The sequence below is a fragment of the Lynx rufus genome, unplaced genomic scaffold (genome assembly GCF_022079265.1).
Source record: "Lynx rufus isolate CCGP_SWC_20201006 ecotype Redwood Valley unplaced genomic scaffold, mLynRuf1.p SCAF_9, whole genome shotgun sequence".
NCBI lineage: Eukaryota > Metazoa > Chordata > Mammalia > Carnivora > Felidae > Lynx > Lynx rufus.
In genome coordinates, this window is record NW_025814897.1 from 87,995,238 (window position 1) to 88,014,334 (window position 19,097).

At 39.8% G+C, this 19,097-nt stretch overlaps 1 protein-coding gene across 1 annotated transcript in view; it reads right to left on the reverse strand.

Annotated features, from left to right (window-relative positions):
* The window catches only part of FBXO3 (F-box protein 3), a 32,272-nt gene extending 14,526 nt beyond the window's left edge, over positions 1–17,746 (reverse strand). The window contains exons 1-4 of the mRNA XM_047071050.1: positions 17,636–17,746; positions 13,108–13,197; positions 11,081–11,244; positions 1,762–1,876 (exon numbers count right to left, since the gene is read on the reverse strand). Of these exons, the coding sequence (XP_046927006.1) occupies positions 1,762–1,876; positions 11,081–11,244; positions 13,108–13,197; positions 17,636–17,739 (473 nt within the window). The 5' untranslated portion in view covers positions 17,740–17,746. The remainder of the gene's footprint in view (positions 1–1,761; positions 1,877–11,080; positions 11,245–13,107; positions 13,198–17,635) is intronic.
* Positions 17,747–19,097: the final 1,351 nt, after the last annotated feature.

A 19,097-nucleotide genomic window follows, 5' to 3' on the forward strand; every position in this document is an offset into this window, starting at 1 on the left:
AAAATGTAATCAATTGCAGTGCCAAACAAACAGCTGTGCTTCATCCTTTTGATGAACGATGTTTACATCAACAGCTTTATTAGAACTGATGAATATGTCCATTCTAAAGCGGGAACACCAAAAACACCACAATTTCTTTACATTCAAACACTTGAGTGGCAAGATTCTGATCTAAATTAAAAGCTTAAGCATCTAAAATGTCTTAAAGACCTTTTTAAAAGAAAAATCATTTTATTGCTTTCAAGACCATCTTGCCATAATATACTGATTTGCTAGTGTTTTGCTATATATGCGTGTATGACTATTTTAATGTTTGAAGGTGTAAATTCTGATAGTTTTATCTTACTACAACCTTTAGCTTACCCTAACCTACCAGACAATATCAGTGTAAACCAACCTAAGCCTTGCCCAAATTTTCATAAACTTTGGATGCATGGGGTCTAAACTGATCTCACTGCATATACATGAGAACATAGGTATTGGTCCTTGATAGAACCTTGATGGAAGGAATCCTTGATGATAGGATTCCTATCCTAAGTTTCACTATTTGCACTGAGGATAGATATAAATCCCTGTGTAGAAATTATGACCTGTTTGTCGTGTCAATTCTGGGAAACTCTTTTATTAAAGTTCTCTCCTATTTGCTCTTAAATTATGACAATTTTTAAATTTTTGTCAAGTTTCGGTTCAGTAGGGAAAAAAGACTAGGAAAAAACCAGCCAGTAATTTACACTTATTTAGTCCTAATTGCCCAATATTTGATTTCTGAATACTACCTTGTAATCTCAGTATGATCACCCTGTACTCACTCAACCCTGATCTAAATGGTAACAGAGTCTCATATGATTCTTCACACACAAAGACACATCACCTTCCACTAAGAACAATGTAAAGTTCTCCCTAAACTCTTAGGAGCATTTCATTAAATGCAACGTCTCTGAAATAGCTTAATTTTCACAAAAGAACAAAAAGATTAGACCCAAAGTATATAGTTTTTAATACTGTGAATGAATTCGACAGCTACTACTACATGGCCTGCTTTTGCCAAAGGTTCCATAATGAATACTTCCTCTTAAAAATAGGCCGTTTAATTATACGCTATGCCTGAATAGGACAAAACTATACTTTCTTTGGTGTATGTAGCTCTGAACAAATTATTGCGTTTTATATATATGGTACTCAGAATTTATATCAAGCTCTTCAAAACAATTTACCTGGGACAGAGACTTTAAGGGTTCTGAACAGTTTTAGTTAAAGTATACTCACACACACACATCCACCCTATGTACTACAGTACCCACCCCAACCCCAATCAGACTTTGTTTTAGAAGCATAAAGATGCATTGATAGAAATATTGCTTGCATGAGACATATTTACTTTAGTAAAATCAAATTCAAGCTATAGGGTTTGTTTTTTTTTTAAGATTTTTTTTAAGGTTTATTTATTTTTGAGAGAGAGAGCATGTGTCTGTGAGCGAGACACAGAATCTGAAGCAAGCTCTGGGCTCTGAGCTGTCAGCACAGACCTGGACTTGGGGCTTGAACCCACGAATTGTGAGATCATGACCTGAACCGAAGTCGGATGCTTAACCGACTGAGCCACCCAGGGGCCCCGAGATTTTGTCTTTTGGATTCTTACAAAGAAGAAGAGGGAATTCCTGTACACCTTTAATCTGTCAAGAGCAAGTACAAATTGTTTTTATTTTCATTCTGGGAAATCATTTGTGTCATTAAAAATAATCCAAATGGCAAACATCTTACCCAGGAACCACTAACTTCTGCCCATTGTGGATACGATATGAACATCGATAATCATCAGGAAGCTTGCAACCAATCTGAGCTTCCACTGCATCTAGGTCTTCCTCTCGAGCGCCCTCTGCAAATACACAAAAAAGCAAATTATGAAGAAACAAGAATCCTTATATCTAAGGACAAATACAACCTTCCTCTAGCCAGTGGGACAATCGTAGAGCAAGTGAATTCTGTCCAAATTGTACTGCTGAAATATAGGGAAATTAAATGGAAAATTCAGAACAACAATGTATCACTTTGGATTGACTCTGACATTTGAAGCACTGAGAAAGAAACTCCTCAGTTTCCCCTCAACAGGGAAAACACTGGCACTCCGTAAAATATGGAAAGGTAGGCAGCAGGGGGATCCACAGTAATTTTTTTGCATTATGCTGCAAACTTTAGGATATATCTCATTTTTCTTAATCTAACACACTCACTCTTCTCTACTAAAAAAAGCCTCTCCAGTTTGGAGAACCTCTCCAGTTCTCCAAACTGATGTTGTTCAAGAGTCTTAACATAGTCTCTCAATGAGAAATATAGGGCATAGGTGGGTATAAGTTCATGCTGTGGGGAAGCCATTAACTTAAACCCAATTTTGCATGTTTGTAAGCTTGTCATATATTCCAGCTTCAAAAAGCCGGAAGTGATTACCAATACCAAGAGAAGGGATTCACTTCCAGCAATGGCTCACCAGGTTGTTGGAGCAAACTTCTTGCTGAGAACCAGGAAAATGCAACCGAAAATTGGTTTCAGGGCTTTTGCAGAACCTCAAAGACAGTGAGGACAGGGGGAGAGGAGAGTCAGAAGAACAGGGAAACTGAGAGCTCAGCAGGGCCTTTGGAGCAACCTTGTCTTAGAGGCAAGTGCCAAGTCTAAAAGCAAACATGTGGCTGAGAAGCTGAGCAAGGCTTTTGGCAGCAACACTGAGAGAATTTTCCAAAATTGATGAAAACACCAAACCACAGATTCAAGAAGCACTTCAGCCAGTGGAGAACAGTTATAAAGAAAATCATATCTAGACTCATTATTGGGAAACTGCTGAAAATCAGAGACAAAGAGAAATCTTAAAAAGCAGCCAAAGGGGGAAAGTCAGACAGTCCCCTTCAAAGGTATAACAATCAGACTGACAGCTACATTCTCAACAGAAACAATAGAAGCCAGAAGAATGGTATCTTCAAAGTGCTGAAAAAAATAACTGTTGACTAAAATTCTATACCCACTGAATATATATATTTCAAAAGTGTAGGTGAAAGAAATACATTTTTAGATGAAAAACAATCTGAAAAATTCAGGAGTAGGGGTCTCTCCTTTAAAAAATTACTAAAAATGGGGTGCCTAGGTGGCTCAGTCAGTTGGGCATCTGACTTTGGCTCAGGTCATGATCTTACAATTGGTCAGTTCATGAGTTTGAGCCCTGGAGCTGATAGCTCAGCATAGAGCTGTGCCTCCCTCTCTCTCTGCCCCTCCCCCATTCATGCTCTGTGCCTCTCTCTCTCAAAAATAAAAAAATATTAAAATAAATAAACAGAAATTTTTAAAAATTAAAACAAAACACTAAAAGGAATTCTTCTGGTAGAAGAAAAATGATCCCAAATGAAAGCATGAAGATGCAGGAAGAAATGAAGAGCAATGAGAAAAGGTAGATATGGAGGTAAGTCTAAAATGAAATTGAACTGAATATACAAAATAATAATAATAATCTTTTCAGGGATAGAAAATATGTTCAAAATTAAAATCACGAAAACTGTAACACAAGAGGCAGGAGGGAGATAATTGGAGTTAAAGTAGTCTAAGGTTCTTGTATTGCCCAGGAAGTGGTAAAAATACTAATTTACAATAGATTTTAATTAAATCAGAGGTGCATACTTTAATCTCTAGGGTAATTGCTAAAAAAGTTATGTAAGAAAAGGAGATACAGAATAAAACATAATTAAGAAGAATAGAAAAAAAGGAACATCTGTTCAGGAGCACAAATAAAAAACAATTAGGAACATGGCATATATATAAATCCAAATACAGTAATAATTACATTAAATATAAATAAACTAAATAATCTAATAAATAAAAGAGTGACAGAAACAAAACAAAACACAATCATATACAAGAGAAACATCTTAGAGATGTAGATACAGAAAAGAAAGTTAAAATAGCTCTACCAAAATCACACAAAATAGACTTTCAGGCACACAGCATTATCAGAAGTAACAGAAGGCTTTTTGTAATGGCAAAAAGGTTAAATTGACTACACAAATATTATAATGCTAATTTTGTGTAACTAATAACACAGCTTCAAAACGTATTTTTTTAAATAACAGAACTAAAATTGAAAAAAGATATATCCACAACCACAGTTATTAGTTTTCTCTTGCTGTGCTATTAGCAGCTGAAACCGCATTCATTTACTATCCCACAATTTCTGTAGGTAAGAAGTCTGGGCATGACTGAATTGGATCCTCCGCACAGGTCCCAATGGCTGAAATCACTGTGTCAACTCCGGCTGCTATGCATCTTAGGTTATGTATCTTATGCTTGAAGTCCCCTTCCAACTTCACTGGTTATGGTCAGAATTCATTTCCTTGCAGTTGCAGGACTGTGGCCCTCAGCTCCCAGAAGCCACCTGCCATTCCCTATCACATGGCCCTCATCACAACATGCTGGTTTACTTATTCAAAGCCAATACGAAATACCCATGCTTCAAATCTCTCTGCCTTTTGGAAGGGCCCGGTTCCTTTTAAGGGCTCACCTGATTAGGTAAGGCCTGCTCCGGATAATTTTAATTTTGATTAACAATTAACTCAAATTCGACTAATTTGGGACCTTAATTAAATCTGCAAAGCCCATTCACCTTTGTCACATATTACCTAAAAACAGGACTGAAATCAATTATCTCCAGCACCACTCACACTCAAAGGGAGGCTATTATCATACCAGGCATGTACAGCAGGGGTGAATCTTTGGAGCTCTCTCAGAATTCTGCCTACCACACTGAGAAATTTTAACATACCCCTCTCAGTAACTAATAGAACAAGTAGACAAAAAGAAAAAAGAAAATAAAATCAGTAAGAGTGCAAAAGATTTAAACAAAATTAACAATTTTTGCCTAATTATATATACAGTACTGAATCCAACAATCGCAAAATATACATTCTTTTCAAGAGTCCATGGAACAATTTACCAAGACAGAGTATATGCTGGACCAGAGAAGAAAGCACAACAAATTTCAAATGACTGAAATCAGAGTATATTCTCTGATCCAGTGGAATTAAAATATAAATTATATTAAGAAGATTACTTTAAAAAAAAACTCAAATATTTGGAAATCAAGCAATACGTTTCTATATAATCTGTGGCTCAAAGAAGAAATCAAAAGAAATCAGAAAATATTTTGAATCTCACGTAAATTAAAATACAACATATTAAAACTTATGAGATGAAGCTACAGTCATGCTTAAAGGGAAATCTGTAGCAAATGCATCTGAAGAAAACAAGAAAGCCTAAAAATTTATGATCTAATCACCTCAGGTAAAGGAAAAAGCCACAGTAAACTCAGAAAGAAATCAGAGAAATTAATGAAATAAGAGAAAATGAATATAGACAGGATTGACAAAGGCTAAAGTCAGTTCTTCGAAAAAAGTATTAAGGTTAACTCTGATCAAGAATAACAGAAAAAGCACAAATAATATCAGAAACGGAAAGGTGAAATCACTACAGATACAACAGCAAGCATCATACAGGTAAAAGGATATTATAAAAAACTTTACAGCAGTAAATTAGAACACGTAAATGAAGTGGACAATTTCCTAGAAATATACTCAAAACTGACATAAGAATAAGTAGAAAATCTGAATAGTACTCTATCTAATAAAGAAATTGCATCTGTAAAACCTTCCCACAGTGAAAACTCCAGGACTGAATGGCTTTGCTGGTGCATTCCACTAACAATTTAAGCAAGACAGACTACCAAGCTTATATAAACTTTTCCAGAGAACAGAAAAAGAAGCAACACTTTCCAACTTGGCTGGCCTTTTATAAGGCCAGCATCATCTTGATACCAAAACCTGACAAGAACATTGCAAGAAGGAAAAATTACAGGCCAAAGTCTCTCATGAACATGGATGTAAAAAACCCCAATCAAATACTAGCAAATCAAATCCAACATATGAAAAGGATATTACAGCCAAAGTATGTTTATTCCAGAAATACAAAGTTGGTTTAATATTCAGAAAATCAATGAATGCAATTCAGCATATTGACAGAATGAAGTAGGAAAATCATGTGATAATCAGAAGGCTGGAAAGTCATTTGACAAAAACTCAAGTATCCACACAAAGACAGGGGGGCCTGGGTTGGTTAAGCGGCTGCCTTTAGCTCAGGTCATGATCTCACAGTTCGTGGGTTCAAGCCCCACATGGGGCTCTGTGCTGAGAGCTCAGAGCCTGGAGCCAGCTTGGTATTCTGTGTGTGTCTCTCTCTCTGCCTCTCCCCCGCTCATCCTCTGTCTGTCTGTCTGTCCTCTCTCTCAAAAATGAATAAACATTAAAAAAAATTTTTAAGCAGGAAGACAAAAATAGGGGCGCCTAGGTGGCTCATTTGGTTAAGCATCTGACCCTTCATTTTGGTTCAAGTCATGATCTCAAGATTTGTGAGTTCAAGCCCCACGTCAGGATCTACACTGACAGTGTGGAGTCTGCTTGGGATTCTCTGTCTCCCTCTCCCTTTCTCTCAAAAATAAATAAACTTTAAAAAATATTTTTAAAGTTTATTTTTGAGAGGGAGAGAGAGACAGAGTGAGAGTGGGGGAGGGACAGAGAGACAGGGAGACACAGAATCCCAAGAAGGCTCCAGGCTCTGAGCTGTCAGCACAGAGCCCGTTGTGGGGCTTGAACTCACAAACCGTGAGATCATGACCTGAGCTGAAGTCAGACACTTAACCAACTGAGCCACCCAGGCACCCCTCAAAAACAAATAAACTTTAAAATAAAAAATAAAACACAAAGACAAAAGTAAAAAAAGAAAATCTCTCCACAAACTAGGATCAGAAGAGACTTTCTTCAATGTGATAAAGAATAGCTACAAAAAACCTACAGCAAACATCATCTTTAAAGGAGAAATGTTGAAAGCTTTCCCTCTGTGATCAGAAAGATAAGGATGCTCATTCTCAGCATTTCTATCCAACATCACACCGAAGGCCTTAGCCAGTGCAGTAAAACAGGAAAAAGAAATGAATGACGTGAAGACTGGAAAGCTAGAAGTAAAAGTGTCATTATTCAATATCCTTAGGGAAATGTAAATTAAAATCACCACTACATACCCACTAGAAAGGCAAAAAAAAAAAAAAAAAAAGAATGACAATGTTAAAGTGTTGGTAGGACTGTAAAGTTTTAGAACCACTTTGGAAAATTAATAGTATCTTCTAAAGTTTAACATAAGCATACTCCACAAGCCAGGAAACTCAATCCTCGATATTTACTTGATAGAAATATGCTCATATGTACACCAAAAATTATCTGTAACATTATTTATAATAGCCCCAAACTAGAAATAACCCAATATCTATCGACAGTAGAATGAATCTATAAATTAGAGCCTACCCATGTAATGGCAGACTATAGTGCAACAAAAATGAATAAGCTACTGTTACAACACAGTTGAATCTCACAGACAAAATATAAATAATTCACATAAAATATAGACTTAATCATGCAATTTATATAAAGTTCAAAAAGAGAAAACTATTCAGTGGCACTAGCAATCAGGATAGCAATTACCTCTGAGAAAGATGGGGTGGGGGCGGGGCTCTAGGTACAGAAAATCATTCTACTTCTTGACCTGGAGGGTGTTACAATGGTCATGTTTATGTTGTGATAATTTATCAAGTTGTACACTTATGATCCACACGCATTTCTGTATGTTAGTTAACATTACCAGTGATGGCGTGTGGATGATAATCTTTCTAAACACCCATTACCCCAATCTAATCATAAGTAATTCTTCAGACAAAGCTGTTTTGAGAAACATTCTACAAAATACCTGACCAATACTCCTTCAGACTATCAAGATCATGAAAGACAAGGAAAGACAGAGAAATTGCCACAGACCAGAAGACACTAAGGAGACATGACAATTAGAGGCAATGTGGTATTCTGGATTGAATTCCAGAATCAAATTCCATATTAATGGAAACTGTGGTGAAATCCGAATGAAACCTGGAGTTTAGTTAATAGTTACATACGAATGACGACTTTAGTTTTGACAAATGTCCCATAGGGAGATACACTAGGGGAAACTGAAACTGGGTGAAGTGTGTACAAGAACTCTCTGTACTAGCTTTGCAACTTACTGCAATCTACAATTATTCCAAAATAAAAAGTTTATTTAAAAAAAAAAAAGTTTAGTACAGAAGAAAACATGAATAGTTGCCTGAACCAGAAATTGAGAGGAAGGAAACTAATATTGGTATAGTTAGTGCTACATGTTGGACACTTAACATATAACCTTAAGAAAATAAGAATTTCTTGAAGAAGAGATAGCTGGACGGAAAAAAGTAAAACAATGACAACAAGAGAGAAAAATAAGGAAATACATGTTTACAATATAGTAAAATCAAGGTTGAGAGGGACATCTTCCTATGGTAGAATTTGGGCCACAACCAGACCAGGTTCAAATCTCAGCTCTACCACCCACGAGCTGTGTGATCTCTGGCAAGTAATTTCACCTCTTTAATCCATTTCATCTGCCAAATGGGGAATAATACTACCTGCCTGAGAGAATTATAGTGAGGATTAAATAAGCTTCCTGTGTTTAATATAGTGCTTTCCTGGCACTCAATAAATGTTCATGTACTTCCGTTGCTCCTTAGACTACTTGTGTGAAAAAGCAGGGAAAAGGTTACCGGGAGCCAAGAAACCTCCACTGAAATTCTACCTCTGTCACTTACTAGTTATGGGACCTTGTGTAAATCACCTAAACTCTCTGAGCCTGTCCCTGCACCTGTAAAACAAGGGAACTGGTATAAATCGGGGACTGACAAATTACAACCTGCAGCCCAAATCCCAGCCTGCAGCCTGTTTCTGTAAATGAAGTTTTCTTGGAACACTGCCTCGCCCCTTTGTCTATGTATTATCTATGGCTGCTTCCCGACAATAACAGTAGAGTTGAATAGTTGTGACAGAGACCATCTATCTCTCAAAGACTAAAATATTTACTATCTGGTCATTTAAAGAAAAAGTTTGCCAACCTCTGGTCTAAATGGTCTCAAAGGCCCCTTTCAAATCTGAAGTTCTAAGCCCACATGTAAGGTAAATATGGAATCTGAAGACACATGTTATATACCATTAGATAGATTGGTACAAGATATATTAATATACCATAATTTCAAGGTACTCTGTAAAACTTTCCCCAAGCCCGATGCCTATTTGCTTTCCAAGTTTCCTTTCTATCTGCCATCTCCATAACCTTGAGATTGAGTCAGGGACTGTCGCCACTGAGGTGAGTAGCTAGTTCCTGATTCAGTCCTACAACTCATAGGCCTGGCACCCCTAGAGTCCCCAGCATTCCAGATATCAAACAGCTTTTACCCCATTCCTCAGAGCAAAACCCCCAGACAACTGGCACCTGGGAGTGAAACAGGGGCCATCAAGGAAGTCTCTGACAACCTCACCTCTAACCATTAGGTACAGAACAGTGAGCAGCGAACCTGGGAATGCCAAATGGGAGTCCTCCCAACCCCCCAAAAAAAGGAAGAAAAAAAAAAAGAAAAACAAAAAAAGAAGCTGCTCTATATCTTTAGTTTCTTCGTTTCTTGGTAGCTCTGTGACTAAAAGGAGAACCATGCTTATATTCTCATGTTCCGAACATGCTAGTATTGGACTTGCTCTCTAAGAGTCCTAAGACACTCTGGACAAAATAGGATAGGTCCTCTCTCCCATCAGTTATTGAGACCATAGCTCTGGGGTCAGCTCTATATATTCAAATCCTGGCTCTGCGGCCTTTTGTTTTGTGACAGCAAACAACTTACTTGGCTTTTTATATCTTAGGTAGTTCACCTATATAATAATTATCTATCTCATAAGATTTGGGTACATTAAATGGAATAATATAAAACAATTAGCTTAGTGCCTTGATTTGTGTTTAATACAAAATAATAGCTATTACAAACCCTTACCTATTTTACTTATATTCTGAAATACCTATTTTCAGAATGACCTTCCTCTTGAAATTATTTAACCCCACATACCAAGTAGATATTGGTCATATTGTTCTTTTCTTCCAAGACCAAAAAGCCACTGAAGATATTAATCAAGGCTACTTTCCTTCAAAACTCTACTCTCCCTGCCAAATCAATCTTTCCTCTAGCTCCTAGCAACTCAGTTTGAAGTGCCTGGTCATACAATCATGGTTTGTACGAAATTCATGTTTGCATGGGAAGTTACAGTGGAAATACGGAATGTAAAAGGAAGGCTGTTTCTAAAGAGACCTTAGTTCAAAAGGAATACATGTAAGAAGAACTGATTCCAATTACAGCTCAGCTCAGCTCAGCAAAGCCAAAACATGTTTTATATTCCTTTTAGTGGAGAAATCTGAAAAAACTTGGAGACTAAAGCAGGTAAGTAGCAATATATCTGCAACCTATTTATATACTTTCCTGGGCATAAATTAGCAAATCAAATGAATGGGAAAGAGCTTGTTAATATCTCTTCCCAGAGTTGGACAATAATAGAAAGAGCACAAATTCTGGGGTCAAATAGACCTCAGTTCAAATCTTAGTTTTAACTGTTCTGTAAATGTCAAAATAGGGATGAAAGGTTTCCTTATTTTAGTATGCTCCTCTCACACTCTTAAAGACCCAGGTCTTTAATACTTGATCTTTCTAAATCATTAGACTATCAAACAACAATTTACTTGCACTAAAAATAAGAAAGAGGGTTGATACAGCAGGCAGTTTTTCAATTAAAAAACAAATCCTTTGAAAGAAATCACAATAGTTATCCTCAAGCAATCTTCCTATTAGTGAGTTTATTATAAAATATAAGGATACAAGGAGTTCAGCTTTCCCTTCTAATAAATAATCACATGGGTCCCCAGGCACTCAAAAATGGGACAAGCAGTAAAGCAAGAGTCCTTTTAGTAATATAGGCTTCCTATTTTCTTGGCCAAATATGAATGGTGAATTACAGATAATGTTGGTGAATTACAGAGTAGCATAGATGATAAGAAAACCAAAGTTATTTAACCTATTTATACTACAGTTACTAGCTGAAGAAGGGAGACCCTGCATTCCCAGTACCTTTCAGAGACAAAACCATCCGAGGACATCTGGGCTCCAAATATTTCTTGAGATCATCCCAGGCCTTTTTAATAGCAGCATAATGGTCAATGTATCTTCCTACATCAGAGTAAGTATCTATGAAGAGAGATTTCCAACACTGATTCTTCTGTGTTTTCTCTTCCCTAAACAGATTTTAAAAAATGAGATTAAAAATCTTTTGAAATGAAATTAAACACTTACCAACATACTTTATTGGGAATTTGTGCTTACCTCTCCCTTCCTTTTCATTTATTTTAGCTACAAATGAAGACTAGATAGCAAAAGTGATACATACATCAAAAAATTCTACAGGAGTTATTGCTGGCAGGGTGGGATTATGAGTCACTTATTGTCTTATTTCTACTTATTCTTTCCCCTAAGTTTTCCCCTATGTCCTTAATGAAACACAATGTGAATAGTATATAAGGTATGAATTTCAACTTACTCCTTAAAACATCACAATTATAAAGTTTTAAAGCATATTATGTAGTTGTTTTACTTTAGAAAACATTTAGAATTTAATGACATAACGATACTAATACAATTTACCTACACTGGGTTACCCAGAAAATCATGTAGCATTCAAAGTAATCACATGATTCAATCTCTCATTTGGTACAATTCCACATACATTTATTGAGTGTCTACTCAGCCATGGAGGACATTAAAAATGAGGCTTATTTTCTGCCCTCAAATAATGTATATTCTAATCAGGGGGAAAGAATGAAGCGTAAACTTAAGAGTCAGAAGTGGCACAGGATAAGGCAGCCACAAAGGGCCTTCCGGTATCATGCTAACGAGGTTGGACCTTACCCTGTAGGGAACGGAGAGCTACTGAAGGGTTTTAACAGGGGAGCTGAAAGAGAGAATTGTGATTGTGGTTTGGGAGGTGTGTAAACTAGAGGCACAAGAGATGAGTCAGGAGGGTTGTGAGGAGTTCTGGTAAGAGATGATGAACTGACCTAAAACGGGTAGCTAGATGAAATGAGAAAAAAGATTCAAGAAATATAGAGAGGCTAAAATCAGAAAGGGCTTGGTAATTGAATGAATGTAGAAACAGAAAGAGAGGAGATCTAGGATGATGCCTATTTCTGGCTTGGAAGGCCCAGGTGGATGGTACCACCATGAAGATGAGGAATGCAGGAGAATCGGGTTTAGGGATGGTGAAAACAACAATTCAGGTGTTGTTTGGGGGGTGGGGGGAGACAGGGGTTGGAAGGAAAATAATGTACATACATATTATCAAAACCATACAGTACCAACGAACTTATGAAAAACTAGTCTCCTCTTCTAAGTCCAACCCTTCAAAGGAAACTTTTGTTATTTCTGGAAGTTATAAGTCTAAACATTTATGCCTCTAGTCTTGATCTATAGATTTTATATCTATCTACTGATACCCCAAAGAAAAAGATCAGTTCAGACAATACTTAAAATTTCCTCTTCCCCATTCTTCTTCCTCCCAGGGTTTGATAGCCTATTATTTTTAGTTCTACTGAGTAACTTGCAGCTTTAAATAATATACTTAGACCTTTACTTCTTGCTTTGCCAACTTGCCAGGACTTGATTCCCTCAATCTAAGAAATAGATACTGACAACCCTACCTTTTCTTTTGTCTTTCCCAACGCCACCTTCTGTCAACTACACTTTCATTCTGTCAAGTTTATTCACATTTACTGAACTCAGAAAACCCTTGTGGGTCATCCAATGGAAAAGGTCCAGCAGGCGGTTGTGATCTCCGTGGGGATGTCAGGGATGGACATTCAGGTTTGGGAGTTAGGAGCACCCAGGCAGCCACTATAAAAGGCAACATGCATGCAGAATTCATAGAGGGAGAAGAGCAGTGGCCCAAGGACAGAAGCTTAGAGAACACCAGCATTTACTGGGAGGCACAAGGAGAACAATCAAAGGAGATAAAGAGAGAAGGGTTAGAGAGGAGGATCCGGACAGACTAGTGTTACAGAAGCCAAGGGACGGATTTCAGAAATACATATTTCCTGAATACTCACTCAGATATCAGCCAGTATTTTTTGCAATGTCTTCTCCACAGTGGATCATGACTTGATAGCTGGCTAAGCCTTCGACTGACATAGCAACAACTGGCAGTAACCAGATTCAAGGTTAGTATGAAAGAAAATAAGAAAACAGTTTAGAAATAAAGATAAAAATACTCAGTGTTGTTTTATTTTATTCCTTTTACGTTTCTTATTTCCCACTTTCCACCCTTATAATTGCAAAACAGTATTTTCTAAAACCTGTTCAGCATGTTAGCTACTATAATTACCTTGTGAGTGGTGAAATCTTAACTATTTGAGTTCACAAATAAACCCCCCCAAACCTCTACAACTATAGTTTTCGTATGAAAGTCTATAAAACATAAACTTTTGGAGTTGTTAATTTCAAATCAAAGAGTTTTCATGCACTTATTATTGGGACAGTACTTCTACATACAGGAAGAAATGTTATTCAGATGTAAACAAAAAAGAAATGTTAAGATCTGCAAGACATTTGATATTAAATACATAAGCCTTTTGTCTTTTTTGTTCCAATTTTTTCTTAAAGGAAAGAAATATTGCAGCTAAAACCAATTTTAATTATAGCAACTATTGGAAAGCCCATCTCTAAAATACGTCAGAATCATTATAGTTCTGATTCAGTATCCATAGTGATCCAAGTTAGTATCAGCTGCTCAAAAACATGGAATATTAGAGATAAATAATTTTCTTATTATATAGAGACTTCTAATACAATAGTGCTCCAGTCCTATAAAGCCTACCCTACTTAATTAATTTGCAAAAAGAACCTAGGATTAGGAAAATGGATTTCGGTCCTTTCAGAAGATGAATCACAGGTTGTAGAAAAGCCGATATTCAAAGATCTCAGCTGCGCAATAGGTAATCAATTAAGGGAATCTTAAATTACATGGGGCTTGTCAAAGCCATGACTGGGGCATGTGAGAAACCAACTGATGGTAAATAATATAATAGCCTTTGTTCAATTTTCAGATTTTACACAAACATCCAAGCTCAGGAGGTGCCCAAACTAATATTTGCAAACATAGGAATCCCTCCAGTTTTGTGAATTTGGAGTTCATTCCTTCTTTTCTTGATCCTTCTCTCTCTACTGTCCCAAGAGGTAAACAACATAAAAGAATCTCTGGAATAAGCACCAAAGGTGATTTTGATGTACGTGAAGGATGAGAAATACTGTTCTAGACATTCTGACTCTGTTAGCTTGGGGTAAGATCTGTATCTCAAGCATGTGTATGTTTAAAAAGTGTCACATGTTGGGGCCCCTGGGTGGCTTAGTCCATTGAACATCAGACTCTTGATCTAGGCTCAGCTCATCATCTCACAGTACATGAGATCAAGCCCACATCGGAGCTTGCTTGGGATTCTCGCTCTCCCTATCTCTCTGCCCCTCCCCTGCTTGTACTCTCTCTCTCTCTCTCTCTCTCTCTCAAAATAAACTTAAAAAAAAGTGTCACATATAATTCTGATACACAGTGAGGGTTAAGAATGAATAGTACACAATAAATCATCGGGAAGAGATCCACATTGTGCAGCTAATATTACACAATGATCCCAACAGACTACCCCAATCCAACACCATCCAGTTCAGTAAATATGTATCTAAAACTCTGGAGCTCAGCAATAGGCAAGACACTTGGCAAAGTGGGGCTGTATAGTGCAGGAAAGAAGTTGTAGTACACTGGAAACTTTTTTGTAAATAAAATGTGATGTTTGTGACAGTTAACTTTATGTGTCAACTTGCCTGCGCCAAGGGATAGATACCCAGATAGCTGGTTAAACATTTCTGTGTGTGTGTGTGTGTGTGTGTGTGTAGATGTTCTGGAAAGGATTAGCATTTGAAATGGTGGACAATGTGGGTGGGCATCATCTAATCCATTGAGGGCCTGAATAGAACAAAAAGGTTCTTCTCTAAAGCATTTAAAATAAAATCTGATCCCCTCATCTTGGCTCACAGGGTCCTGCATGATCTCACCAGTCTCTTCTCAAGCCATTCTGCCTGTGAGTCACTCCCTAACTCCCACAACACCATTCTAGCACCTCCAACAGGCTATGTTATTGTCCAATCAGCTTCTGAACACACCGTTCCCTCTGCCAGGACTGCTCTATGCCCTCCTTCATATACGACAACTCCTTGCAATGTGAACTGATCATCCCTCCCTCCCATTCCTTTACAGAGGAACTGGTTTATTTCCTTCATAGCAAACAGCATCTCTTGTAATTATGCACTTTGTTTTCCCATCTTGCCCACACAACTGTAAAACTTCGTAAGAGAGGCCTCTCTGTCTTGTTCACTGTTATATCCCCAACATTTAACTGGCTGGCACACAGCAGACACTGAAAAAGAATCTACTGAATAAATGAAGAATACTAAGATAAACAAACAGTCTTTACCTTTTGAGAATTTTTAAAAATGTTTATTTATTTATTTCAAGGAGAGACAGTGAGAGAGAGAGAGAGAGAGAGAGAGAGAGAGAGAGAGAGAGAACATGAGGGAGGGGCAGAGAGGATCCCAAGCGGGCTTGGAGCTGTCAGCATAGAGCCTGACCCTGGGCTCAAACTCCACTGGAACTCACAGCTGTGAGATCATGACCTGTGTGGAAATCAAGAATCAGATGCTTAACTGACTGAGCTCCCCAGGCACCCCAAGACAGTCTTTACTTTTAAGAAGTGCACAAATCTAGGGGTGCCTGGGGGGCTCAGTGGGTTGAGGGTCCAACTCTTGATTTCGGCTCAGGTCATGCTCATGATCCCAGGGTTGTGGGATCGAGCCCCACGACAGGCTAGATCTATGCTGAGCATGGAGCCTGCTTGAGATTCTTTCTTTCTTCCCCTCTGGCCCTCCTCCCACTCGTTCCCTCTTTCTAAAAAAAATAAAATTTAAATTAAAAAAAAAAGCACACAATCTATCTGGTATGGCAAATAAACTCTGCAAAAGAAAGAAGAAGGTAGAGGAATCAGGAGAGAGGGTCTTAAAGAAATTCCATCTTGCCAGGTTGAGAAAAGGCAAGCAAGGCTTCCAGGCAGGGTCAAGAGCTTAAGCCACTGAACAAAAAAACAACAAGTGTGCAGTATGCTGGCAGAGGTCTGATTTGGCTAGAGTGGTTTGTGCCAAATTGATAAGGACCATAAACGCTCCCAGAAGTTTAGGTTATAGTCTGTAAATAAACAAGAAGTATCATAGGTTAAGGAGAATGACAGCCAGATCTGTCTTAGAAAAATCACTCTGGCAGCAATGTGTGTGTGTGTGTCTTAGATTTCTAAGAGGCTATATAGCAACAAAATATTGCAGATGAAAACAGTTTGCTCCTGGAACAGCCTTTTCCAAAGAAAAGACAAACGTTATTTCTCGGCTTTAAGTACCAGCCTGGGTAGAGAAAAATTTATTTTCTTGAAAAACAAAGTTACAGGCACTAATATAGATAGCAGCCAGAAACTGGAGTTATCCCTCTCTCGCCACATAGCTAGGCAAGCCAACAATTATTATTAATAAATCCAAGAATGCTGTATTTCTAAAAGAATTTCTGATAACACAGGGCGCAATAATCAAATGGTTAGAATCCAGTTGGTAATACAAAAAAACAAATCAAAACAAAACAAAACGAATCTTGCCTACCCATCCTTAAGAGGGCGATTTTGCCTCCTCTGCAAATATATATGGTGGCACAAGAAAGACAGAGCCATGCCACCAGCTGTCAAGGGTGTAAACAACGCCATTTCTTCCACCATCCCTGACAGTCCCGAGCGCAGAAGGAACTGGGCACTTTACCACCCTTACCAGCAACCGGTGTTTATTTTTGGAACGGATGCTGGTAATGTGGGAAACCCAAAGCGTACAGGGGAGAAGACGGTCACCTGTATCGCACCACCGGAAGTCACTACCAAAACACAAAATCCAACATGCAACCGTGAGGAGGAAAGCTGGCAGCAAAACAATTATCAAGCATAGATGTCCGAAAGTGAGCCCTGCTAGATATTATGGTACCACGTAAGTCGCACCTGGGGGCGGGTCAGAGGGTCGCCTGGCTCCTTCCCTCCAGCGCCCCACCTGCCCACTACTGCGTCCCAGTCCGCAGGCCCTGGTCCAAGCAGAAAAGAGCACTTGGCCTGGATAGGGGCTTTTCCAAAGCATCCAGGGCTGGGCCAGATCGGGCCGAAACCAGCGGGGCGGGCGGCGGGTACTGGGCACTGGGGTTGGCGGGGCAGCAGCGGGGAGCAATACCTCCCCGATCTTACAACTGGGCCTCGCCGAGGCCTGGGAGAGAGGACTCTCGTCGCTCCTCAGGCCTGGGCCCTGGACGGGAGGAAGATCTAAAGGCGGGGCCCTTTCCGCCCCCGTCTCGCCCAGGCCCTGGGGTGGCTCTGCAGGATCAGGGCTGCCCTGGCGTCACCTTCTGGCTGACGCGGGAGTCCAGGTCCGGTCGGCTAGCCGGGCCTCCGTCCCTCCTGCCTCACTGCCTTCCCCCGCCCCGTGACCCCACCCCTGCCATGCGCGTCGTCCCATTACTTGATTAGGTCCCGGTAGTCCAAGAAGGATAAGATGAGGAGCAGGGGATCGGTCGGCAGCGATTCTAGGGTCAGCGGTGCCGACTGGGTCTCCATCGCCGCCATCTTGCCTGGCCCGGTGCAGGCCTGGCCCCGCCCCGGCCCCGCCCAGACCCCGCCCCCCGCCGCCACCGCCCGAGCCGCTCCCCAGCCGCTGGTACAGGTTTGTTATGTAACCGCCAGGACAGCCCCGCCCACAGGGCGGATCGAAGGGGCGGCTCCCGGTAAGGCTCCACCCCCGCCCCGTGGGCCCCAGGCCAGTGCAGTAGGACCCGCTGCTTCGCGGATCACGGCTCCGCTACGGTGCGCGAGCTCTGCAGGCTGTCTCCTATTCCCCGTGACATCTCCCGCACTCTCTCCTCCCACTCCAGTCCCTAAACTTGCCCACCCCGAACCCCTTTCAGCCTTTGTTCCCAAAGACTTTTGTCTGCCTGGCTCTCTCTAGCCCTCCCGCCCCCGTATGTGAAATTTTACACCCGGTATCCTCGGAGACAGGCCCCAAATCTCACCCTAAGTCCTCTCCGCCCTTGACCCCCAAATCCTTCGCTCTTCTTAGTCTTCCAACCTAGAAACTTCGTTTTTCCGGTCAGGCTCCCTCGCCCCGCGTGTCCCTAGCACACAACAGGGCGGCTCTGAGCCTTGTCCATTCAGTAGGCGCAGAGTTGGGAAATTAGCCAGAGGTGCCAGGCTCCTTCCGAACTGGGGAAATGATTGTTGAGGGCATTATTTTAACCACCTCCCCAAGTTATAGGTGCACAGGTACTGGATCTAAAGGTCAGACGCTTTCACTTAATTTGGTCGTCAAGGTTATTCAGGGCAATGCAAAGTGTGTACTAAATGGATTAGGGCAATGCAAAGTGTGTACTAAATGGATTTCCCCCCCAAGGTTTAATCTCAGCAATGTTAAGTATCCTGGGTGTGAAGGGATGAGCCAAAACCGCTAGTGGGCGTAACTGAGGCATGGCGGTTGCCCATTGTTAGCTTCGCCAAGGTGGTACAAAAGTGCTGGTGGGAGAAGTGAATATACACTTACCTGAATTCTTCTTTTCCCTTGCTTTTCCAAAGGCAGTATGGTGTAAGGGACTTCGAGGAGTCCAGTGAGACCTGGGGATCACGAATCTGTCATTTACTTTACTAGAATTGAGCTGGTGGACTAGCTAACCATGCCTAAATTCTGTGAGCTTCTGGACTCATCTCTAAAATCTATCCCTCCCCTAAAGTGGTTTATGGATGGAAATGAAGTTTTGTTTGTGTTAAGTGCCTGACTAGATTGTCAGTAAATGTTAATTTCCGAAGCCTATGCATACATCCATTACTAAGTTTTCCAAACTCTTCTATATCCTGGAGAAGGTTTCCTCCTAGCTATATGGAAAAGTAGAAATAAGTCCACCATCCAACCCAAACCACTCAATTTCCTCAATTCA